The sequence below is a fragment of the Dendrobium catenatum genome, unplaced genomic scaffold (genome assembly GCF_001605985.2).
Source record: "Dendrobium catenatum unplaced genomic scaffold, ASM160598v2 fragScaff_scaffold_231, whole genome shotgun sequence".
NCBI classification, from domain to species: Eukaryota; Viridiplantae; Streptophyta; class Magnoliopsida; order Asparagales; family Orchidaceae; genus Dendrobium; species Dendrobium catenatum.
In genome coordinates this window covers 6,807,662-6,833,653 of record NW_021318693.1, presented here as the reverse complement: position 1 = coordinate 6,833,653, position 25,992 = coordinate 6,807,662, and the positions used below count along the sequence as shown (strand labels likewise).

General features: G+C 40.3%; 1 protein-coding gene across 1 annotated transcript; it reads right to left on the bottom strand.

The window, feature by feature from the left end:
• Positions 1 to 686: 686 nt before the first annotated feature.
• Positions 687 to 24,295, bottom strand: LOC110116763 (beta-galactosidase 2). Its single transcript, XM_020850463.2, has 19 exons — positions 23,873 to 24,295; positions 23,648 to 23,743; positions 23,431 to 23,543; positions 23,235 to 23,301; positions 23,066 to 23,158; positions 22,828 to 22,971; positions 22,546 to 22,634; positions 22,326 to 22,431; positions 22,164 to 22,251; positions 21,744 to 21,862; positions 21,483 to 21,647; positions 4,754 to 4,923; positions 4,546 to 4,655; positions 3,157 to 3,266; positions 2,964 to 3,074; positions 2,795 to 2,890; positions 1,945 to 2,150; positions 1,365 to 1,680; positions 687 to 1,281 (listed from the first exon to the last, which is right to left on the bottom strand). Exons 1-19 carry the CDS (start codon positions 24,038 to 24,040, stop codon positions 1,171 to 1,173), a joined length of 2,478 nt encoding a protein of 825 aa, XP_020706122.1. The 5' UTR covers positions 24,041 to 24,295; the 3' UTR covers positions 687 to 1,170.
• Between the last annotated feature and the right edge of the window lie 1,697 nt (positions 24,296 to 25,992).

Below are 25,992 nucleotides of genomic sequence, written 5' to 3'. Positions count from 1 at the left end.
AAAAATGAGCAAGATTATCCAAAGATGGAACAAAAGAAATAGAAAAAACTTTGGGGGAAGATTGACGAGAGGTCAATAACCCAATTCCAAACTTTCATGACACTCGGAGATTTCCCGGATGAGGAATCCAGAACCTTTGCTAAAGTTAACGAAGGAAAATCTTTCAAAAGATTCATAAAGAAACAAGAGAAGAAGATGAGAAATAGATCACAGGAGAGAGAAGAAGATAATCATATCGCTAGAGGAAAAAATCCACTAGGGATTTCAAGAAACCCTAAATGCTCTCTCACACATCTCGAGCTCCCTATGCGGCCCAGAAAGGAATTTGATATTTGCTCTATCCAATAGCTCTCAAAGAAGGCATCGTCGCATGCATCAGCGCAAGATCTCTTGCTAATGACTGACTGTCACCACCACCACCACCACATAAATCACCTTATAAAATTAAAAATAATAATAATATAAATACATTTAATATAGCAAATATATTTTATTTAATATCTAAATGTAAATACTATTAAAAATAATAAGTTAAAAAAAAAAATCATATATTGTCACCAAAGAGCCCCTAAGTTTTTGTTTCTTCTCAGATTAATAGCTACATCATTGTTGTTGCTTACTTGCTTCCAATGAGGAAGTTAATGTAACACATCTCTCAAAGCAGATCCAACTATACCTTCCTCATCTCATATCAATTGCACAGAAATCACTGCTGCAAAGCATTTTGGTTCATCACACAGAAATCCATTCAATGGAAGAAACAAATAAGTGAAGATAAGACATCCAATTGTCAGGCGATTGATATACCAAATTTGAATCAAAATGCTTCAATGAATTTGATAAAATCAAACAGATCGTGATAGAACAAGTTGAAATTGATAATCCTCTTCCTCTGTAAGTTGAGGCTCGCTTAAAGAACCCATTTTTACAGCCAAAATCTTCAACCACTGCCTTAGTTTCTGCATCCAACAATTTGCATTTGTAAATTCTACTTTTCTACTGAAATCAATGGTGCTTTCTTCTGCCGATCACCACTATCACCAATATCCAAACCAACAATGCCACAATCTATTTGTATGAATTGAAGGTTAAGAATCTGTACTGAAACTTGTGTGTATAGCTGAGAAAATTATGATGTCTTGTTATAATTCATGGTTCTGTAACCAGATTTCACCCACATATGGCCTCCACTGCAACTGACTTCATTACTCCCGAGCACGGATCACCGCCGAAAACTTCTGGAACAACTGCAATAGCACAGGATTGACGACCGATGCACCTCTGCGAAAAGCAACCACTCTGGTTTTAGAAACTTCAATGCCAGAATTCTTCAAGTGGTAGTAGATTAGAAGAGAAGAACTTACCTTCTCAAATATATCATAAGAGTTGTGAGCATGGCAGCTGCCTTCCCAGTAGCCTCCACAGACACCTTGTGGAGTACCGAAGCTCGCAAATTTTATGCTTGTTATATTCTTTTCCTCACAGGACAGATGAACTTTTGGATTTCCATATTCTTTAGTTCTCCAGTTAGTTATCGATGGCTGCCATTCCGACACGTAAGCGCAAACACTCCCTACAGTTCTAGCCACCAGCGAAATTCCCGTCGGATCCCCGCCCCACTCTTCAAACACGACCAGTAGGTTCCCAGTTGGGTTTAGCCAAGCGCGAGGAAGATGATACCTGAGATGCAAAATTATTACATAAATTATACCACAAACAGGTAAGATGTGATTATGAAGAAAAGAGCATTTCTTTTCTAATTAGGCTTCGTTTGAGACAGCTTTCTTTATGCTTTTTAAAGTTGCTTCCTAGTATAAAAATTATAATTTTTGTACTAGAAAGTTGCTTTAAGAAACAATAAAAAAGCCATCCCAACAAAGCCTTAATCTCTTCAAACCAAACAAAGACTACGGTTCATGTTCGAAGTTTGCAAATATCATGTACCATCTTTGCGAGGGTTCGCCGCAGTTACTTTGGCACTTCCTCTCATTGTATTCGCCACGGTAATCGCATGGACTGCAATCACCAGTTGCAGTATATCCAGGCCAATATCTGCCAATGCTTTGCCCATTTATCCAAATCTGCCCTTTTCCCATGCTACTCATGTCTAATGCCAATGGTTCGTTCCCACTTGGCGCATCAAAGAAGGCCTATGGGAAGGAGAAAGAGAATTAGCTCACAATTGCAACAAATTTAAAAAATTGTGGAGCCTAACTTTTGTCCTGCAAAGAAAATACGATACAAAGGCTTAGCCATAGTAATTTTAATGGGTTTCTGCTACACTAACTTTTCTTTATAAAGAAAGGGGAACCATATGATGTTTTATTTGGAGAAATTAAAGCTATAAGAAACTTCACAATAAAACCACAATGAAATATGCAGCAGCAACAGGACATAAAACCCAGGTGTGTTTTGCATTAAATTTTTTCTTGTTTTATATTATTTTAGCTCTCAATGATTAAATTAGGTCTCTCCTCACATGATTTACATAGCATTCAGAGCTCCAAGAAAATCTCCAACAAATAACACATGGCATACACATGCCATGTACCAACTATCCAATGATCCTGAAGACTTAGGCTTCGTTTGGGACGGCTTTTTTATCGCTTCTTAAAGCAGCTTTTTAGTACAAAAATTAAAAAAATTTTACTAAAAAGTTGTTTTAAGCAGCAGTAAGAAATTCATCCCAAACGGAGCCTTATTTAGAACACTAAGTTGAGCTGCGAAGTAACTCACTTCTTTGGTTTCAAAACGTTTAACTTGCATTTCTATTTACAAGATAGGAATGACAAACCTTGTACCACGTTAGTGGCTGCTTCGGATCTGCTTCTCCCCACTCAGAGCTTTCAGAGAGCGCATGAAGATTCAGAGTCTCACCTTTCAAACCAATCTATAAACATAATCGCAATTTTACTCAGCCCATAATGAATAGTGGAAGATAAAATGAGCTTCAGATGACAAACCTGGTAAGTCCACTTCTGCCATGTTAGATCTCTCCATCCATCGTCAAGACCACTTAATACTACAGGCCCAAGAACCCCAGCATTCCATGTCTCAAAATGCTCGCCAACATTCTGAACAGAATTCCCATAAGTTCAGGCAAAAAACATTAACAACAGATGATATAAAAGAAGGAAAGGTCAGAAGAAATATTACAGGAAGCCCAACTGATGCACTTAAGATTGAAATAGTGTTACTTCCGGCACGCAACATCACATTTCCAGAATATGTAAATCTGGGATCCTCAACACCACCATATGACATACCTGCAAGGGAGGTGAGTAGCTGAACATCAAAAAATAGAACAAATAACCTAAACAAAAATTCATTTTAGTAATAATAGATCTAGTTGGGGGATTGTGACTTTTGGCGATCAAGTAATTAATAAAAGCACATGTTTTAGATATCTTGGGTCTATTGTTCAGAGTGATGGAGAAATAGATGGGGAAATTATTAGTAGAATTCGAGTTGGATGGTTGAAGTGGAGGAATACATCGGGCTTATTATGTGATAGAAAAGTCCCTCTCAAACTTAAGGGAAAATTCTACAATATGGTAGTAAGAAATGCAATGTTTTATGGTGCAGAATGTTGGCCATTAAAAGAGAAGCATGATATTAAATTAAGTGTTGCATAGATGAGAATGCTCAAGTGGATGAGCGGCTTTACTCTTAAAGACAGGATACGAAATGAGCATATACTTGAAAAGGTTGGAGTAGCTCTTGTGAAAGATAAGAGTAGAGAGAGTCGCCTTAGTTGGTTTGGTCACATAAAACGACAGCCTTCCGATGACCCGGTTAGGAAAGTAGATGCATTAGATTTGACTTATATTACAAAAGGTAGAGGTAGACCTAAAAAGACTTGGTTAGAAAATATTAGAAATAACTTTTCTTTATTAGATTTAGATGAGAATTTGACCCTTAACAGGACACAATGGAGAAAAAGGATTCAGGTAGCCGACCCCACATAGTGGGATATCAGCTTGTTGTTGTTGTTGTTGTTGTTGTTGTTGTATTTGGTTGTGTGCCAATTTCTATTAAATGTTTTATCATGATTTTTTAATCTCTCTTCTTTATCCAGATTCATCTACAATTTCATTTATATGCATAACAATCTTATCATTTATTGATTCTCTTTGTCAACTCTTTCCAAAATTTGTGCAATTCAAATAAATGCCATTATTACTCCCTAACAAGCATGATACAATCATAAAAATTACGAGTCATCCAAATAGTGGTTGAATGGATGAGGATCTGGGGTGACTCTTGACCTCCAAGATTTAAGAAAAGCTCTATATAACTATATATAGCTTGGAAGCTTAATCCCTACAACTATTAAAACTATAAAGTTGCCCCCTCTCTAAATAAGGTGTAAATAATTTCACCCCCTATCGTTTGAAATCTTAATTGTCACTGAATTCAATCATGATAAAATTATATTCATCTTAGTATTTCTAACTAGAAATTACTTATATATAAATTTTGATAGTTCAAACATTTATCTGGATAAAATGTACCCCATCTATTGCATAAGAAGAAGCTCCTAACCTGATAGCTGCCCATTGATAAAAACATTCAGAGAGTGACCAGCAGACATCACAGTGAGAACAGGATAATATCCACCCTTCAAAAAGCCTTCGCTTTCATTTATGTCAACACTGAAATAAGAGGATGAAAAGGGAAAAAGGATTTCTTATCCTAAAAAACTCAGTAGTTTGGGCTACATGTGCAAATAAACATTATAATATATACTCACTATGTTGTATACCAAAGATAATCAGTTATATCTCTAGTCACATTTATTTGCTCCAATAACCCTGTAGTAGTGAACGATAAGTCACCATTGAAGGTGGTATAGTCATTGTATGATTCCCAAGAGAAGCCTCCTATCCAATTCATTTGCATCAGTGAGGTCTGAGCTCCCACCTGCTAACATGTAATAGACAACAAAGTGAAATGTAAAGAAGTTAGAAGCTATGTAACAGCATGAAATAGCTGTGTGAAGTACAAAATGAAAACAAAAGATGTCCATACGGATGTTAACCATTAAACTAGGGTCATTTGAGGATCTATAAATTTGATCAGGACAACTAATTAGCATAATCAATTTTCCTAATTAAGTTTACTGTTTAGGTTTTTATTTATTTTTTAAATAATTTGATTGACTTTAAAAATAAGGGAGTGGGCGGAATGATGCTTTCAATGGACTTATTTAGTACGTTGTGAATATTCACTTTAATAATCTGATATGCATTTAATTAAGCCTAGTTTGATTTGTGGTGGATTATTCATAACCCACCAAATTCAAATCTTATATCTTCTTATACATTCATTTGAATCAATGAAAAACATATAATATTACTTCAAAATCTGATATGATATCAAAGAGAAATAAGATCCTTCATAAACCTATCATCTCGGGCTTCCTCGTGTCCTTACTATCTCTTCTCCTACTTCAATAGTTGTTGCCGCACGTCAATAGGCTATTTCGAACTCATAGATCTAGCATCTGCCAGAAAATGGACCTCTTCCTACCATAGCACCTTCTCCCTACTCGACATCTTCCGTCAACACTCTCCCCCCTTGACAACTCCCCTCCTCCCTATCTCCTCTTGATGGGGACATTGACTAGAGATTTCGACGCGTTTATCAGAGACGACACAGGAGATCAATGGCCATGATGGAGAGTCTTTACTTTTGATGCTTATTTGCATTAGCATTTTATGTATGACGCATTTCTATTTCAGTTTTCCGTTTTTGCCCTTATGGATAGTTGGTCGCTATTGTAGCCCCAGGGGCATTTTAGTCTTTTGTATTAGTTGTCATTTGGAAGCCTATATATATGGCTCTATTTTATCTTGTATGAGGATAATTGATAAATGAAATTTTTCTCTTTACGTTCTCTTTGTGAGTTCATGTCCCCTTGATCTCTCGGTGAATTCATTTCTCCTAGATCTCTTTGTGAGTTCTATTGGAAGAATCGTGAGGCTTGCGATCCCTATTCTCTTACCTCCACCATACAAGACAACAACCCAAACTCAAGTGCTAGAGAAACCCGAGCCCACCCTGTTGCCGCCGCCCCTTGGAGCCCCAATCCGCCGGCTGCCCTATCACCACCGGTCGGCCACCTTGTCGTCGGCCTTTCCCCCATCCACCCGCCACCTCTCTCTCCCCTAGCATTCTTTGAAATTTAAATTTCAAAATTCAAATTCTTTCCAAATTAGGAAGTCCAATTTAGGAAAGTTTCTATGATTGAATTCAATTTCAAATTAAATTAAATTGGAGTCAATAATTTTTATTTCCTAGTCATCACCACTATTTGGAAACCTCCTCCCCTCCTTCCCCAAGCTCCTCCTCCCACTTAAAGCCGCCGGCCCCTTCTTGGGGATTTTCATTGAATGCATTCAATGCCCTTCCCCTCATTTGAAATTTGGAATTGATTTCAATAAAACCTTCCCTCCAATTTCACTTAAAACTGAAATTAATTTCAGTTTTCTCCACAAAACCTTCTCCCCTCTTCTCCCAAAGCCATCGGCCCCTTACATGGGCAAAAATCCTCTCTTGCCAAATTAACCCCCACCCTCAATTAATTTCGAAATTGAAATTCAAACATTTCCCCCCAAAACCACTTAAATCTGAAATTAACTTCAGATTTATTGAGAATCCCTAAGTTTTTCCCTAACTCTAGCCGCCCCTCTCAATCCAATTCTCCAAGCCGACCGCCCCTCTCCCCTCTTGGGTTTTCTTGTTGTGCTCTCTCATCTGCAAGCCAATGTTGCATGGCGGATCCCGAAGTTGATCACGGGCTCGTATACGACATCTACGGAGATATCCACATCCTTCGATCTCCTTTCTTCGACGTTGGGTTTGGCTTTGACGACACCATCGAAGATTATTTGAATCGAATCCTCCCCACCTTTGTGGACATCATCGACGAGCAATTTTCGGACTACGAGTGGATCATCGACGGTCAACCTCCCATACCACCTCCACCTCCGACTACCCTCCCAACAATGACGTTCTTCGGCTCTTCCATCCTCGTGGCTACCTCATTTCTAGCGTGAACAATCTTCCTCCGCTCAACCTAGATTCGTAGGGAAGAAAGAGAGTAGGTCCTCAAGGTGAACAACTCTTAATTAACTATTGGATTCATGTTGTAAGCTTTTAACATTACTTCACCTTTGTATTTGATTAAATTGTCTTGGTTAATCTTCATACAACTCTTTGCCTAAGCAAGTGGAATATGGAGAATTCTTGCAACTAATTTGGAATTGATGCATGATTTTATAACGGTTAAACTATAGTAAATTCTCTTTTTATAATCTTGAGTAACTCCAAGTTTGCATCACATCATTTTTGGTATCAGAGCATGGTAGCATGTCTTGCATGTGCTAGAAGTTCCTAGGAGTATAGTTAACCAATTGTGAAACTCGTTTGCATGCGTACCATTGCCTACTTGTTATAAATTTTCTGTTTTACATTGCTATCCAGTAAATTTCTGCACGTTTTCACCATATTAAGCTAGCATATTGTATCATCTAAGTGCTGTCTTTGTCTTTATAACTTCCCCAATAGCTTAGGTCACTTGCCAAACTAGAAAACTTGCTGTCTAAAACAATTCCTGCACCCATTACTAGCTTTAAGGTGACTCTAAACAAGTGTGTATTTGCTGTCCACACCCTACCAAACCCCCACAACACTTAGGCAACTTAGGCCCTTGTCGTAGGTTGCTGTCCACAGCATTTCAGCATCATATAGATGCATTAGGAGCATATTACCTTAGCGTCTAGGTGCTGTCCACCACCCCGACACTTCCCTTAGCAACCTCTAGCATCCACCCATGGATCCGGAACACATTCAAGCGACTCTAGACCTTATTGTGGGACAACTTGGCACGGTTACGCAGCAAATCCGCAACACCCAGACTGACTTAGCCGACTTTAGGCGCCAAACAAGTGACCACTGGACAACATCAAGCGCATAGGAAACCCCGCTATTTACACCCCTTCTAGGCCGCATTCACCTTATGGTGATGACACCAGAACCAATCATGGATTACAACGAGATCACTACCATCATAACCATAGGCCCAATCAGGACACCTTAGGAAATGAGAACCCTTGGAGAGATAATGACTCAATTGCTTAAGAACATTATAATTGATGCCCTACATACGATGAAACCCTAGACCCTCAAGTCTTTTTGGATTGGCTCAAAGCGATGGATGGTTATTTTAGATGGTACAACATTTTGGAAGCTAGGAAAGTCATGTTCGCCGAAATGAAGCTCACTGGACGAGCCAACCTGTACTGGACAAATTTAGAAAATATGCGTGGGCTCGAGGTGAACATCCCATCACCGACTGGCGAACTATGAAGAAAAAGCTTAGGAGAAAATACCTCCCTCCATCCTACTACCCCAAGCTCCTAGATAAATGGAATAGGCTGACCCAGGGGAGCAAGCCCGTTAAAGATTACATCTCCGCCTTCAACGATTTCCTGATTTGTTGCAATGGCGAAGAATCCGCCACCCCAACACAAATCCTATCCATGTTTAGAGCTGGCCTTAGGGAAGAACTCGGAACTACGCTTTTTGCGAGAGGAATAGACACGTTAGAAGCAGCCTGCAGTCTAGTTCTCGACCTCGAGGAGTCTAGAACCCATTCCCACACTAAGCATTTTGACTCCCGCCCAACTCCGTATAGAACTCCACCGGGCAACCCCAAAACCGACCCACGGGCTCTATGGTGAACCGACCAACTGCTAGTTCCGCCCCACCTCGCCTGGACTTTAAAGGCAAAGCCCCCGAACGTGACACATCCAAAGCCACGTCAGGAACCAAGTGTTATAGGTGTCATGTGTATGGGCATATTGCTTCGCAATGTTCTAGCCCCTATAAGGTCACCATAATAGAAGAGGTTGATGACGACGAGGAAGAGCCCGAGACTGACTTAATTCATCATGTTGACGAGGAAGAAGGCTCCTTCACTAAGGATGAACCTGTTGCCTTACAAGTCGTTAGATGTACATTGTCCTAACCTAAACCAAGTGATGACTGGCGTCGGACCTCCATTTTCCATACCTTTACAAAGATAGGGGATAAGAACTGTAAGGTCATTATTGACAGTGGAAGCTGTATCAATGTTGTCTCTTCAGCAATGATATCAAAACTGAACCTTAAAGCCACACCTCACCCAAACCCCTATAAGGTTGCCTGGATTAACTCAACCTCCATGGAGATAAAAGATAGGAGCCTTATCCCACTCGAGTTTATTGGATATCAAGAGAAAATTTGGTGTGACGTGTTGACAATGGATGTGGGCCAAATTATCCTTGGTCGCCCTTGGTTGTTTGACAACGACGTCCATATTTATGGGAGATCAAGCACATGCGTGTTTGAACACAACGGCAAGAAAATCAAATTACTTCCCTCTCAGCCTAAATCCGACAAGGTTGAAGTTAAGGCTACTCCTGCTAAACCTAATAAGGGCTTACACTTCTTAACTAAGAAAGAAGTGGACATGGAGCTTCACCAAGGAACACCCATGTATGCCCTGGTAGCTAGAGAAGTGGATGTTGATCAAGAGGATCACATCCCCGAGGAAGTTAAGCCCCTTCTTGAAACCTTTGCTGATGTCTTCCCCGAGGAGCTACCTAACCAACTCCCACCCCTTAGGGACATCCAACATGTCATCGACTTAGTACCAGGAGCTTCCCTGCCAAACCTCCCTCACTACCGAATGAACCCAACGGAGCATAGTGAACTGAAGAAGCAAGTAGACGAACTCCTACAACGCAGATTTATCAAAGAGAGCCTTAGCCCGTGTGCGGTTCCTGTCCTATTAACTCCTAAAAAGAACGGTTCTTGGAGGATGTGTGTTGATAGTCGCGCTATCAACAAGATTACTATAAAATATTGTTTTAAAATCCCTCGATTAGACGACATGTTAGACATGATGACTGGAACAACTCTATTCTTTTAAAGTTGACCTTAAAAGCGGATATCATCAAATCAGAATTCGCCCTTGTGATGAATGGAAAACGACCTTCAAAACAAAAGACAGGTTGTATGAATGGATGGTTATGCCATTTGGTCTTAGTAACGCTCCAAGCACCTTCATGCGATTGATGACCCAAATCCTTCGACCTTTCCTAGGAAAATTTGTTGTCGTATACTTTGATGATATATTGATCTATAGTAACTCGGTGGACCAACATTTAAAACATCTGAAGCAAGTCTGCGAGATTTTGAGAAAAGAACAGTTATATGATAATCCTAAGAAATGTGTGTTCCTCACATATAGTGTTACTTTTCTCGGGTTCATAATATCATCTCAAGGAATCTTAGCCGACCTTGAAAAGATTAGAGCAATTAATGAGTGGTCTGAGCCTAATAATATTAGAGATGTTTGGAGTTTTCATGGATTGGCCACTTTCTATAGGAGGTTTATTAGGAACTTTAGCACAATAGTGGCACCCATAACAGACTGCCTCAAGAAAAGAGAATTTCATTGGACGTTAGCCGCCACTAAAGCTTTCGGGGATATTAAGAGGAAAATGGTCGAAGCCCCTGTTATGCGTCTCCCCGATTTCTCTAAAGTGTTTGAAGTGACTTGTGACACATCAGGTATTGAAATAGGAGGAGTTTTATCACAAGAAGAACACCCTGTGGCATACTTTAGCGAGAAATTAAATGACATTCGTCAACGGTATTCTACCTACAACAAGGAATTCTATGCGGTCATTCAGTCCCTTAGATACTGAGACACTACTTATTGCCACTAGACCTGTCAATTTCGGGTCACGAGTCGGGTTCGGGTCGAACCCGAAACTGACCCGGCACTATTCGGGTTCGGGTCATCCCGACCCATTTTTAAAAACGGGTCGATTTTCTGGACCCGAACCCGACCAGCTTCGGGTTCGGGTCAACCCGACCCGACCCGCAAATATAATACATGCAACGGCTGGCGGCAGCAGAATGTGAGCTCGGCAGGCGGGACAACCGGATAAGTGCGAAAGCAGCTCGAATACAATACCTGAAGCGGGTGGCGGCTTAGGGTTCGATGACGCACTGACGTCCGACGCCGGCGAAAGCAGCTTGAGGCTCTCGGCGACGCGTGCCGCGTGCGGGATGTGAGGCTGTGAGCTCGAGAGTCGGGACGACCGGACGAGTGCGGCGAACCAACGTGCGGGTCTGCGGGATGTGAACTCGGCAGGCGGGACGACCGGACGAGTGCGGCGAACGGTCGAATTCTTACAAGAGTACACATACACGATTAGACATAAGGCAGGATATGAGAATAAAGCTACAGATGTCCTTAACAGAAGATTAATGATTACCCAAAAAAATGAGAACTGAAGTGATGGGATTTGAACAACTCAAAGAAGACTATAAGGACTGCCCTGATTTTAGTTACACCCATTCCCTTTTGACTTCAGGACGTGAGCGTATGATAAGATTATTTCCACAAAGGATGGAGGGCGCCGAAGGTACCAAGTTCATTGGAAAGGAACACCGGAGACAGGACACGTGGATTGACCGAGAGGAGCTACAGAGATTGCGAGAGCTCCCACAGTACTCACTCGACGGGGTCGAGTTTTCTCCCACCCGGGGAGAATGATGGGGAAATCGACAAGAGATTTCGATGCATTTATCAGAAACGACACAGGGGATCGATGGCCATGATGGAGAGTCTTTACTTTTGATGCTTATTTGTATTAGCGTTTTATGTATGACGCATTTCTATTACAGTTTTCTGTTTTTGCCCTTATGAATAGTTGGTCGCTATTGTAACCCCAGGGGCATTTTAGTCTTTTGTATTAGTTGTCATTTGGAAGCCTATATATATGGCTCTCTTATCTTGTATGAGCATAATTGATAAATGAAAATTTTCTCTTTGTGTTCTCTTTGTGAGTTCATGTCCCCTTGATCTCTTGATGACTTCATTTCTCCTAGATCTCTTTGTGAGTTCTATTGGAGGAATCGTGAGGCTTGCGATCCCTATTCTCTTACCTCCTCCACCATACAAGACAATAACCCAAACTCAAGTGCTAGAGAAACCCGAGCCCACCCTGTTGCCGCCGCCCCTTGGAGCCCCAATCTGCCAGCTGCCCTATCACCATCGGTCGGCCACCTTGCCGCCGGCCTTTCCCCCATCCACCCGCCACCTCTCTCTCCCCTAGCATTCTTTGAAATTTGAATTTCAAAATTCAAATTATTTCCAAATTAGGAAGTCCAATTTAGGAAAGTTTCTATGATTGAATCCAATTTCAAATTAAATTAAATTGGAGTCAATTTTTATTTCCTAGTCATCACCACTATTTAGAAACCCCCGCCCCTACTTCCCCAAGCTCCTCCCTCCCACTTAAAGCCACCGGCCCCTTCTTGGGGATTTTCATTGAATGCATTCAATGCCCTTCCCCTCATTTGAAATTTGGAAATGATTTCAATAAAACCTTCCCTCCAATTTCACTTAAAACTGAAATTAATTTCAATTTTCTCCACAAAACCTTCTCCCCTCTTCTCCCTATGTCGTCGGCCCGATACATGGGCAAAAATCCTCTCTTGCCAAATTAACCCCGACCCTCAATTAATTTCGAAATTGAAGTTCAAACATTTACCCCCAAAACCACTTAAATCTGAAATTAACTTCAGATTTATTGAGAATCCCTAAGTTTTTCCCTAACCCTAGTCGCCCCTCTCAATCCAATCCTCCAAGCCGGCCGCCCCTCTCCTCTCTTGGGTTTTCTTGTTCTGCTCTCTCATCTACAAGCCAATGTTGCATGGCGGATCCCGAAGTTGATCACGGGCTCATATACGACATCTACGGAGACATCCACGTCCTTCGATCTCCTTTCTTCGACGTTGGGTTTGGCTTTTGTTGACCCTTCTCTGTAGCAAGCAAAACAAAAAAAAAGAAAAAAATCCAATACCTGTTCGGCCACGTTCGAGCGTCGCATCCCGCACGTCGTCGCCTCTCTCCCCACGATCTCCTCCTCGAGTTGTTAAAAGCCCGAAAGAATGAGGCATTCGCCTCTTCTGGACGCTCGCTCTCCCTCTCGCTCCGACTCTCTCTCGATCTCTCTCCCTCTCACACGCTTCTCCGGCTCCTCTGTGCTATTCGGCCCCGCCTGCTCGACGACGTTCCCTTTCGGTCGGAACGTAAGTTACGACGTTTTGATCGGAGGCGACAACAGGAGCTCGCCGGCTGTGAGCAGGGGTGTAAACGAGTCGAGTCGAGTCGAGTATTTGCCTTATCAAGCCTGGCTCGTTTAGTCCTTAATGAGCTCGAGCTCGAGCTCGAGATCGAGCTCAATTAGTAGGCTCGAGCTCGACTCGTTTAGAAAATATCAAGCTCGACTCGAAAGCTCGAGCTCGTTTGAAAAGCTCGAGCTCGAGATCGAGCTCATTTGAGAATTACCAACGCATGTGATGGGTATTATTATATATATAATTAATATTATAAATATAATATATATAATTATATCGAGTAGCTTGATAAGCTTTCGAGTCGAGTCAGGCTGAGCTTGAACTCGAGCTCGTTAAGCATTCGAGCTCGAGCTCGAAGCTCGATAAGCTCGGCTCGCGAGCTCGTTAACAAGTCGAGTTCGAGCCGGCTCACGAGCCGGCTCGGCTCACTTACTATTATTTGTTAAAGTTAATTAATATGAATTAATTATAATTTAATTATAATTAATCATTTTAATTAATTTTAATAAATATAATTAATTATTTAATTAATACAATTAATTATGAGTAAATATAATTAACTAAGAATAATTATAATTAATTATAATTAGTTAATAAAATAATAAAAAAATGAAAATGATGATCCCTTCTCCCTTGCCTCGATCCTCGAGCCAATACCGCCGACAGTCACCGACGACTTCCCCAAGGTATAAATTTCTGACTTAAATTCTGCCCTCGACGCACTTGACGTGCTAGTGGACCTCCTATATACGATCTTGTAGCACGGTGGGGAAAAATCCGGTGCGATAGGTGCAACAAGGCGGGTAAGCCCTATACACGCTCTTGTAGCGTGGTGGGGACTGTCCTCGACCTCGACATCACCGCCGACGACTGCTACGCAAGGTATACTGTCCCAAATCTCATTCTCAATGTTTGTAGCGGACCGGGGAACCACCTATACGCTCTTGTAGCGCGGTAGGAGGGAGTCTAGTGTGACGCATACGACGAGGTGGGTAAGCCCTATACACGCTCTTGTAGCATGGTGGGGAGAGCCACTGGTGTTCTAGTACGGGTACTATTGAAGGCCCCATACATGCTCTTGTAGCGTAATAGGATGAAAAGATGTACGACCGCGGTGTCTAAGGACACCTACCATACACGCTCAAGTAACGTGGTGGGAAGGCCCAGCTCCCCTACATTCCCCTAAACGGAGGATATGCGGGGTGCTGCCGAAATTTTCACTGAAACGTACAAAGTCTAAACAATTTAAAGACATCATTTGAGCAACAGTACGGAGGACCTGTACTTGAACAAAAATGCACAAAACTTGAATTAAATGAGCAAACGACTTGTACGTTAAACAACAGACTTGTACGTTGAACAACGGACTTGTGGACCTAAACCTAAACAAACTCTAAATGATTTCTAAAGGTCAAAATCAAATGAAATAAAATCAAACCGGAATCAAAAATCAAAATCAATTTGAACAAGTAATTGAGCTTGCAAAGACTTCAGAAGACTCTGAACTCGGACTATACGACATTAAGTGGGGACTTGTAAATTAGATGAATTCAAGTCAAAGTGAAACTCGAACTTGATGTGAACAATAAAGAACCTGAGCTCAACTGGGTCACAAGAGACTTGAATCTCTAAAGGCTTTATGAGACCTGAACTTCTACACAAACTCAATCTACAATTTGAATATGCACATCGGTTTGAACTTGAACTAAATTCAAATCTGGGTTTAGATACTGGATCTAAACAAAGTATATAATGACATGGACTACTTAATGATCAACAAATAATCAAGCTTCAACTACTAGCAAACATGTATGAGTATGTGTAACGAACTCCTACAATAATCCCTACGAAGTCAAATGCGCCATGCTTGCAAGTACGACAGATGGGTTGAATAATGCATGTGTCCCCTGTATGCATTACTGAAACTTCCAACACTAGCAACTTTGCCTGTAGATTGAGATGTCAAAACTGGCATTTGATAGTGGAAGACCCGTCCCTACAAACAAGTGCAAATACATCAAAACGCTCATCTGAGATTGGTAAAAGGTGGACATGATGTAGATGTAATAGACTCCTACGATGATCCCCACGAGGTCAAATAAACTATATTGGCAAACAACAGTAACAAATTGCATAGTACATATGCGACTGCCATATGTGCTAATATGATCTCCAATACAAACAAATGCCTATAGACTGAGAGGGCAACATTGCAAATGATAATGGAAGACCTGTTCCTACAAGCAAGTGCAATCATCAGACCACCTGAGATTAGTGAAAGGTAGATATGATACTGATGTAAATGACTCTTCTACGAATACTCCTAGGAGCTCGTAGTGGATACAACGGGTCCCTGCAAATAAGCACAAACTACTTGTGGAAAACAACAGTGGGTACCTCGTAAGGACAACGAACCACTGTGGACACAAGTACAGATATCACCTACAATAACAGTGATCAAGATCTTCAAGTACGCCGAGTACGAGGGCAACTCGATGTACAGAGAAGGACACCCCCATCCAGAATGGAAGAGATGTTTGAACAAATTAGAACTAAACTTCCTGGTGTTCCAAAGTTTCTTCTTAGTCTCCACAACATCGAAAATAAAAGGTCTACTACTCTACTATACTAAAAAGCTTGAAAAGAATCCCTTTCAAGGCAGTGGCCACAAATTTCAAAAAAGACTTCCCCGGTGAACGAGAAAGGGGAGTCAACATCAAGATGAGGAGATGCCTCCTAACATCAAGACCATATCGCCACCGGATCCGCAACACTGGTATTTTCAATAGGATATGATCGATAGGGCACAAAGCCCTCTGTTAGCTAAGGTGGATCCAAATTTGTCCCCTTAGACAAACATTCAACCCAGGTTTATAAGGTTCCCTTAGACGAAGCAACCCATGGTTGCCGACAAGGAACCTTCTGTCAAGTTGGGTCGTCTACCTCCTCTGGCTAAGTAGACCAGGGACCACGATGGCCCGTGACGACGGAACCATGGGATCTTGATCGGGTCCATCATCTATTCCCCCATTATCCGCTTTAAGTGAAAGATGGTGAAATTTCATATTTTAATTATCAAACTTTTCAAACCTTTCCAAATACCCAATTTCCAAATCCTAATCTCATTGCTGCTACTATATGTCAGATAACACATATTCTCTACGTATCTGATTAACGACTAGCCTTAATCGAAAGTTCTCTCTCGTTATCGGGAGGGGTAATTAACTATAGGGGCTTGCACCTATAGGAAACCAGAACTCATATCATAAAGTCCTCACAAAATGAGGGCGAAATCTCTGGGTAGTGTCTTATCTACAAATCCATCTGCCTTCCAAAATTTACCCCAGAACTTAATTCCGTTAAAACTCCCTCGCCGAAGAAAAAAGCAAATAAACAGTCGCGCGGCGGGGAGGCCGGGGCCGAATTTTCGGAGCCCACAGATTTTTGGCGACTCCACTGGGGATTAGTTTCTCTTTCCATCTCTGGCTGGTCACTAAAAGGCTATAGTAACAAGCAAATCAAATTTTAAATTTCCTGAAAATGAATCTTTTAAATAAGATCAATGGAAATTCAATCAGCGAGGTTTTAATTCTATACTAACTTTCCTGCTTTTGTTATTTGTTCTGCGTTATTTCTGCGGTATGAAAGTGTGGGGTGATGTATCAATTCCTTTGTAATTCTTGGATTTTTTGAGCCCATATTTGCGCTGAGTATTGTAGTATCCCCGGATGAGAATCTTTCTACAAATTGAGAAGTCTTTGATAACTCTCTGGATTGCAGCTTTCTTGCATAAATCGAATAGGTATTGATACGTAAAACGTATTATTGGCAATACTCCAATCATATTTCCCGGGTCCTTCTATTTAAATGCTTTTTCTATCTCGTCACCTAGTATTTGTCGCATCTTTCGGAAAAACTTCTCGAAAAGTTCTGGGTTTATAAACATACGGCCAGATTTAGCCGCGAGCACCTTGTAGTCATTCATGTAATTGAACATGTTCTTGATTTGGTCACATGGCAGTCGTTCCAAATCAAGGTATGCACGATTATGCTCTTGTGTAGACCCCAAATAAGGGTCCTCCATCAGGATAATGCGGCGGATTTGTGAAAGGACATTCCGTGGATCATCGGCTATGTTAACGAGGGCTTCATACTCGTTTTCATATGCCATCCGCCATTGTATCCATACCTTCCTCTCGACTTCTCCTAAGAGGTTCTCGATGAATAGAACCTTCACTTTGTTGTCTGAGAATTGTTTATCATTTATCAGATTTAATGTGATCGACTCCCACCTAAAGATTACATCATCGTACGAAGAGAAGTCGTCTGGGAGTATGAGCAAAACTCCCTAATTGTTGTGTGCGTAAGGTAGCGTCCACATGTTCTGGGAATAAGTTCTTTTGAAATCGAAGGTTCTAGGATGAAAATTTTGAGAGGGGTGGGATAGAGTAGGTTCAGATGTTCCTAAAATGGCCAGTGGATAATTAACTGGTCCCATTACGGGTTCATTTGGGGGCATATATGAAGAGGAAACGAAGGCATAAAGGCGGTCCGCTTTATCAGTCATTTTTATCAACTTTGGATAATCAAGCTCGGCCAGTTGATCGTCTAGGGTAAAACAGGTTTGGTTTTTTGGTGAGGGTTCCGTGTTAGGGTCGAAGGTTTCGGTTTTAGGGTCAGGGTATGGTAATTCCCCATCACCTTCCGGGAAGGCTGAGGTAGCCGCAGTGTTATAAGCATTGAGATAAAGAAACAGCGAAAAGCTATCATCGTCATCTAGTTCAGAAGGCTGAAGGATGTCGGAGTCATCCCAGATTGGGCCATCATATTCAGAGTAGGCCATAAAAGCGAGTTCGTCGGTAGTTGTGGCATTAGGGGATGTAGAAGGGATAGAGTGTAGGGAGTGTGGGGTGTAGCTGGAAAAGGAGAGACGAAGAGTTTCATCTAGTCGTTGGTGAGTGTTGAGGGATTGAGGAACTTGGAGGGAGAAAGCATCAAAAGGCTTTAAGTTCCAAGCACGGCCTTGGAGTTCCGTTATAGTATGACGATGGCCAGGTATGGCTGAGATACCGTGTGACGCCAAGTAATCAGCTACTCCTGAAATATTGTAACGAAACCCTGCTTGGCTGGTATTTGTTAACCGGGCAACTAATGCTCAGGTGATAAGAAGGTTAGATTCTCCTCCTTGCCATGTTCATAGCCATGCGTGATGACTACCAATTCCATGTGATTCATGAAGTCATGAATCGAGAGAATCAAATGGGATGCTATGTATACCAGTTGCGTACCTGAGGATAAATCAATTTCCATTGTCCCTATAATCGAGACATCAGATCTCCATCGTGTGTCCCTCAGTACCAATAGTGCAGTTGTCCCAGCATCCCGTCAGTGGAGAGCTTGTACTCGGACCATTATTAGTCCAAGATGAATATGTTGCATCCCTTCTTGGACAAGTCGTTGGTACGACTGTTGTCTAATAAAGGACAGGTTGACTTGGGTTCCATCAACTGCTAGAATTCGTTCTTCAAAGTAATGTTGATAGACTTGATGTATGGTTGCCGACCAACCATCTTCATATAATGTATTACCAGGTACTAGATTGGCCCTCTTATGCTGGGAAATCTATAGTTCAGCTTTAGAATTAAGCTGACTCTCCAGACTCCGTTGGTAATTGTGCCTTTGAGACATTCTCCGTTGTAATTCATAAACTAACCGAGATCTCATCCGGTAGCTTCAGATCTGATCATCGACGATATTAGTAGACGAAGGAGTCGTATTGCGAAAGGAAAGAGAAGGAAGAAGGGTAGTAGGAGTACGAGTGGAGGAGGAAGAGGATGAAGCCATCTAAGAGGATTTTTGTTTTTCTTGCTGGAAAATCTTTTTAGGATTTTGTAAAACAAACAATGGTCCCTTAGACTTAGTTAATCTTAGGCAGTGATGCACTTTCCCCAATAGAAAGATTTTTCAATTGTTCTTGAAGTGCAGAAAGGAAAGATTCATAGGTTTCAGATGGAAGTTTACGAGGAGTTTGTTGAAGTCTTTCAAACTTTTCTTCCAAATCTCTGACCTTTTCTGTTGTTACAAGGATTTGGATTATAGTATTATTCTGCTTGATGATTGTACTTAAAGCAAAAGCACTATTTTGGCGAGCTTCTGATGGGTTACAAATCCCAACGAAGGTGACTCAATAGAATCAGTTGCTTTGAGAGCAGATTTGTATTCACTACTTGCAGCTGATAATCGCCAATCACTCATAGAAGGAACAAGTTTTGGTAGAACAATAAGTAGAAAATGTTCTAGGCTTAGTCGATCTGGGAAATCTTGTAACCTTTGTCGAATTTATTGTTCCAAATCCACAGATCTATGAAAGTAATTTTTAAGTTTACATATAAGTTCCAGTGCTACCCTGATCGATCATTTTCACCTGCGGACTGCGACTACTATTCTCGGCGATCTCTTAGTCCCCCGGGTTACTGGCTGATGGATCAGGACACCGTGTCTTACCATGTAAAAATTAAAACTAACTAAATCCCGTTTGTGGAAACTGTGATCTAATATAATATGTCGATCTTAGGAATGATAAATTAAATTTAGATTACTTATTTCCCATAATAGACCTTGCCCAGAACAAAGGTTTTTAGCCCAACATGGCTATGATACCATGGTTTTAGCGGAGAGAAGCTTCCAGCACACTAAATGATGCCGCTAAGATGGTGGCGACACCAAATGCTTTAATCCAAGAGAAGGTTGTCGGCGGTGGAGGAGTGGATCTCCTGATGAGACGCCAAGGTACCTTGGGTTGTTGAAGCTCGATCGTCTCCGCTAGGCAGTAGAGAATGCGGTTGATGTAGTCTTCCACCGAGTCGTCGTACTCCCAATCTGGTTCGTAGAAAGGGGAGCGAAGAATGTTGATTTCCCCTTGGGAGTTGTAGGCGAAACCGTGGTTGATCTCAGGATTGGCCATACACCAATGGTGAGAATGAGGGAGGAGTTTGTCTTCTTCTCTTGGCTTCAAATTTCATGAGAGGGACAAGGTTTCCAAGGGCGAGGTGGCAAGAGGAGAGGGACGGCCAAGGAGGGGCGGGTGGGGTCTCGGGTAGGAGGTGGAGAGAGGGGGTGGCTAGATCTAGGTTAGGATTAGGAAGAATTATTAGAAATCTGAAATTAATTTCAGATTAAATGAAATTAGAGGGAAATAATTTGAATTTGATTTCAAATTCAAATTGGGTTGGGGCTTAAGAGGGAAATCCAAGGTGGAGCCCAATCAAGGGGCCGGCGGCATTAAGAGAGGCATGAGGATTTTGTGGAGGGATTTAAGAGCTTCCAAATTGAGTTTCCTCAATAAGGAAGAGGAAGCTTAAATCAAATCCAATTTAAAAATAAATTGAATGAGGTTTAAAACTTTTCAAATATAGCTTTGTCAAATTAGGAAAGATTTTGAAATTCAAATTTTGAATTTCAAATTGAGGGGTTATCTTCCTAAATCAATGGGGCTATTTTGGTAAGTGGTAATGATGACATTAATCATCAATTCATCATTAAGGGTGAGATGGCCAATGGGGAGCCGACGGCATGGTGGTGGGAGGATGAGGAATTGTGGGGAGGGATTTAAGGGTTTCCAAAATAACTCATGGAAATTAGGAAAGGCATTAAGAAATCCTATCTAATATGAATTTCAAACAGGATTGATTTTATGCACTTTTCTAATTAGGATTTGCAAATAAGGAAAGTATTTGAAATTTGAATTTCAAATTTCAAATAAAATTAATTGATTTCCTTTCCTCTTGGAGTTAATTTAGAAAGGGAATTATGATAATTGAAATCATCATAATGGAATGGGAGCAAGAGGGTGGCCGGCGGCAAAAAGGGAAGGGGGTGGCTAGGTGTTGGGTTGGATGAGGCTAGGTTGGCGGGTGGGCTTGAGGTGGTGGGGTTGTGGGGTGATTTGGGTGGGGAAGATGGCCGGCGGTGGAAGCTAGGAGTCGATGGGTGGGGTGGAGAAAAGGAGGAGAAGAAGAAAATAAATTAAAACCACGAGTCGCAGACTCTTCCAACGATTGGTGGGTATTGCGTTTGCTCACCTTGGTAGCAACTTTCAAAGGTCTTTACCAACAAAATTAGCTTGCACAGTTGCACCCACTTGAAAACACAAATGTTCAGTGTAAATAAGATCTTAATTATCTCAATCAAAATAAAAATCTAATAACCTACATTACCATAGACTGATTTTGACAAAAATTAAGAAGAAATTTATATGAATGAATTTAACTTCTTACCCTTGCGCTATTGAAAACTGTGGTTTTACAATCTGGGAGGATACTAATGGACCAAGGAGGAAGATCATAGTGCATTCCATTGAAAGTAACCCTAGCATAAGATTTCACATCATAGTTGGCAAGAAATGCAGCACAATCTCCATAATTTGACCTGAAAACATGTGACTAACATAGTAACATGATAATGAGTGTATCAGTTAGTTCATGTTTATTGCATTTCATGTATATTTAACAAATGAAAGAAGAAATAAACAGTTCTACCTCTTGAGAATTTCCCAAAGAAGTCACAACAGAATCACCAGAAATCAAAGCCATCTCACACAATTTGATAGCTCTATGAAGGTCTCGCAAGTGACCCCATTTTGGTTGCCTCAATAGGCCTAGGAAATAAAAAGAATGAAATTATATAAATTACACAGTGAAATAGATGGAATATATTCAAAAGTAGTAGATGTGTCATCTAGCTGGGTATTTTTTATTTTTATTAATAAATTTTAAGATGCAATAGAACATGCGAAGCCCAGAATAATTGGGTCTAAGATCCTAGAGAAATAGATAAATAACAACAGGATAAGAGCTTCATAAATAAAGGCTTTAATGAATGGGTCCCCAAAAAATTGGAAATCAAAAGAACTAATAAAAAGAGTACTTAAATTACACAAAAAAAGACAGCTTCCTCACCAAATTCATCGATCGGAGCGTCATAGTCATAACTAGTTGCAATAAAAGGACCACCTGCCGTGCGCCCAAAATTTGTTCCTCCATGGTACTAAAAATTCAGATCCATATCAACACCAATTCTGTCTTTAAAAAATAAGAAAACAGAAAAACAGGAGTTCATACCATATAGTAGTTAACAAAAGATCCACCCTTCTGTATAAACTTTGCAACAGAAAAAGCCAAGTCTTCAACAGGCCGATGCGGCACTGGAACTCCAAATCCGGTGAACCTAAGAATTACAAAGATAAGTATGTTATGTCACCTGAATCTTAAACAAAATAAGCCCATCGAACCTAACCAAAATTGCCAGATTCAAGCTAAAGCCTTGTTAATAAATTATTACCACGAAGTCCAAACTTCTGTCCACATAGTGGGCTTGTAAGGTTGGTTTGGATAGAAGTAATCACAATAAAAGCCATTACAAGTGTTAACCTGTCAAAAAAGAAAAGATTCATTACTATAGCATAAACAAGAGAAACCAAGAAAGATCTAATTTTGAGCTGAAAAACTTCAAGCAAAATGTATGGCAACTAGACACCAAGATTTCGGAAATAAAAGCAGGCCCTGAGCTTGTGCAATAGAGCCTAAACACTCCAAGTTCAACTAAGGGCTATTCTTTGCTTACAACAGGATCAGGAGCATCATCTTGCTTGCACATGATCCATGGGACCCCTGTATCAAGGCCAACCGCCATTTGTGCAGCCCATGATACATAGTTCTTTGCTGGCTCTCCTTGATCATACTCAGGTGGGCCAAATTCGTTCTCTATCTACACCATTCCAACATAAATCAATCTATACACATATTTTAAGAAAGTACTCTGATAAGGAACAAGGATTGAAAGGGTATTTATCAATAAGAACCTGAGAAAGGATGATGGGGCCTCCTTGCCACTCAAATAGATTTTCAGCCTTCATCATAGACACTATCTTCGCTGTGAATTTCTCCATTGCAGCCTATTGAAGATGGGATTTTAAACAAACCAAGCAAGAATGGTAAAAAGAGAAATGGATTGAAATGTTGAATTATTACCTTGAAAGGCTCGTTATCGGTTCTGAACTGGATCCCAGGAATGTATTTTAGCCAGACGGGGAATCCCCTGTTCATCAAAACCAATATTTCTAAAAAAAGGAAACAATTAATCATAACAAAAATAGCATTTTAAATTGAGAGGAAAATAAATGGCAAGCAGAACTTGGAACATCGAAGAGTGAGTGAGTGAGTTCACCCAAAGTTCCACTCAGCGCAAATATAGGGCCCAATGCGAAGGTTAGCATAGAGGCCAGCCTGCTGCACTAGCTTGATGAAGCGAACCAGATCATATCTATCCTCAAAATAATACTGAAAAAAATAAAAAATAAAAAACGCTCGATAGAAAGAACTTAAAGTCAATAGAAACGGGAAGAAGGGCACTTAAGGAAATAAATTAGAAAGAGGAAGAACACCTGCTCAGGAGAGGGCTCGTGTCCGTTCCAGAAGACATAAGTTTGTATAACGTCCAAGCCACCATCTTTAGCCTTCTGAATCAGATCCGGCCACATCTAAAAACAAACCCAAATCCAAATCTCGGAGATTAGCAAAAAAAGGAAGTGGAAGGAAGCGAAGCAATGAAGTAGAATAGCAGAAGAAAAGAAGCCACATTTCTGCGAAGAGAACTGAGCTTGAATAACCTCAGGAGTACTTCTCGGATAGTGAATGGACCCAGATATGAGTATCCTTCGCTGCCCATTTATGATAATTGCCTTGTGGTCGTAGGCAACTGATGCGGCCGCCGGAGAAAGTAGACACATCAGGCTTGCGGCCGTCGCCGCCGCCGCCAGCCACATGACGGCGCCCATAAAAAGAAAAAAAAATCAATTTTTTCTCAACTCTACAACTCTTTAATCCACTCAAGTTGGTGTTTTGACGATGGTGCTGAGCTAAGTCCGGACTCCGCACGTTATAATTTCTCGTGAAGAAGACAGAAAAGAGGACGGGAGGGAGGAGAAGAAAGGGAGGGAAAGCAGAAGAAGAGGAAACCAGCTAAGCTCTCCGTTTTTTATTCTATGCTTTTGTCACTTTAGTCCAACCCCCGTTATCTTTTCTGAGTGCCAGTCCCCGATGAAGGAGATAGAGACAGCAGAGGGGTTTCCAGGCGAAGGGTAAGCTGAGACTGAAAATCTGGTAATTCGCATTGTTGCCCCTGAACCCGTGAGGGGCAGTGACATTACAATAGGGGTAATTATGTCTTTTCATTCAGCAAAGCACCTGCTTATTTTGTAGGTCCAGTAGGGTCTACTAGCTGATCGCATCAAAACGGTGGAGGTGCATCATAATTCTTTCATTTATTTATTCCGTACATAATTACTCAGAGTAATAAATAATTGTAATAATATTATGACCAACGAATCAGAAACTCACTCGGCACTATACGGGTCAACCCGAATCCAATCGGTTTTTTAAAAACGGGTCAATTTTCTGGACCCAAACCCGACCCGCTTCAGATTCGAGTCAACCCGACATGACCCATTTCCAACAAAAAATTTGCTAGTTTTCGTGTCAAAATGGGTTAATCTCCTTTTTTCAGGTAAAAAACGGATCAAAATCGAGTCATTCTAAGGTTGTCGGGTCAATCTCGGGTCGATTTCGGGTCAAAGGGTTAACTCGAACCCGACCCGATTATTTAAACGGGTCGAAATGTTGAATCCGAACCCGACCCGATTTTTTAAACGGGTCGAAATGTTGAACCCGAACCCGACCCGTTTCGGGTTCAGTTGACTCGAACCTGAAATTTTCGGGTCGGGTTCAAGTCAGATTTTCGGGTCATGTCAAATATTAACACCCCTAACTATAAGTATAACTCATATGCTATATTCAAATTTGAAATTGATCCGATATTAATATTTTTTATTTGAACTCAAATTATTTAATAAATAGGTATAACCCGAAAGATTTAAACTCGATTTGATAACCTGTTTTTTTTTTTATTTTTTTAATTGAAACTTATAAACTATATATATAATTTAGGTTAATTAATCAAAAATAAAATATACCAACAAGCAAAATAATTTAAAGAAAAATAAAATTATTAAATCAATCACTATCATGTCAAAAGTGAATTCGCAAGTCAACTCGAACTGCAACATGCCAAAAATCAAAATTCCAAAATTTAACACAACCCATTTATTAAGAAGGTCAGGTCAACTCAAGCCTAGATTTTCAAGTCAAGCCTATATTGACATCTCTACATATGAAAACCTATGTAGTAAAATTGAAATTTATTGTTGAACAAAAGTGAACTAAAATAAGATTTTACAAATAAATGCAATGTTAAAATTTTAATTTTATTCATATTAAGTATTCATTTGAGACAACTTTCTTACTGTTTTACAAAGCAGTTTCTTAGTACAACTTTTTTTTTACTAAAAAATTGTTTCATAAAACAGTAAAAAAGCTATTCCAAACGAAGCCTAAATAATATGAATATAAAGCCATGCTTTTTGTTAGGCTAAATAATTCAAAATTAAGGAAAATTACATTTTGAATGTAAATTTATTGAGTTGTGTTGCATTAATTAAGACTTTATATTTCTGTGAAAACAAAAAAAATAATAATATTTGATATAATTTACTTAGAATAAAATTAAGTAAATGCCAAGAATATAATAATAATAATAATTAAATGCAAATAAGTTTGTTTGTCAAAATTTAACATTTTCCATTTATTTTTTTATCCCTATGAGTTATTTTGCCTAAAAATAAAGATTCAGTCATAATTTTATGAGAAAAAAATTTATGTAAAAAATTTTAGC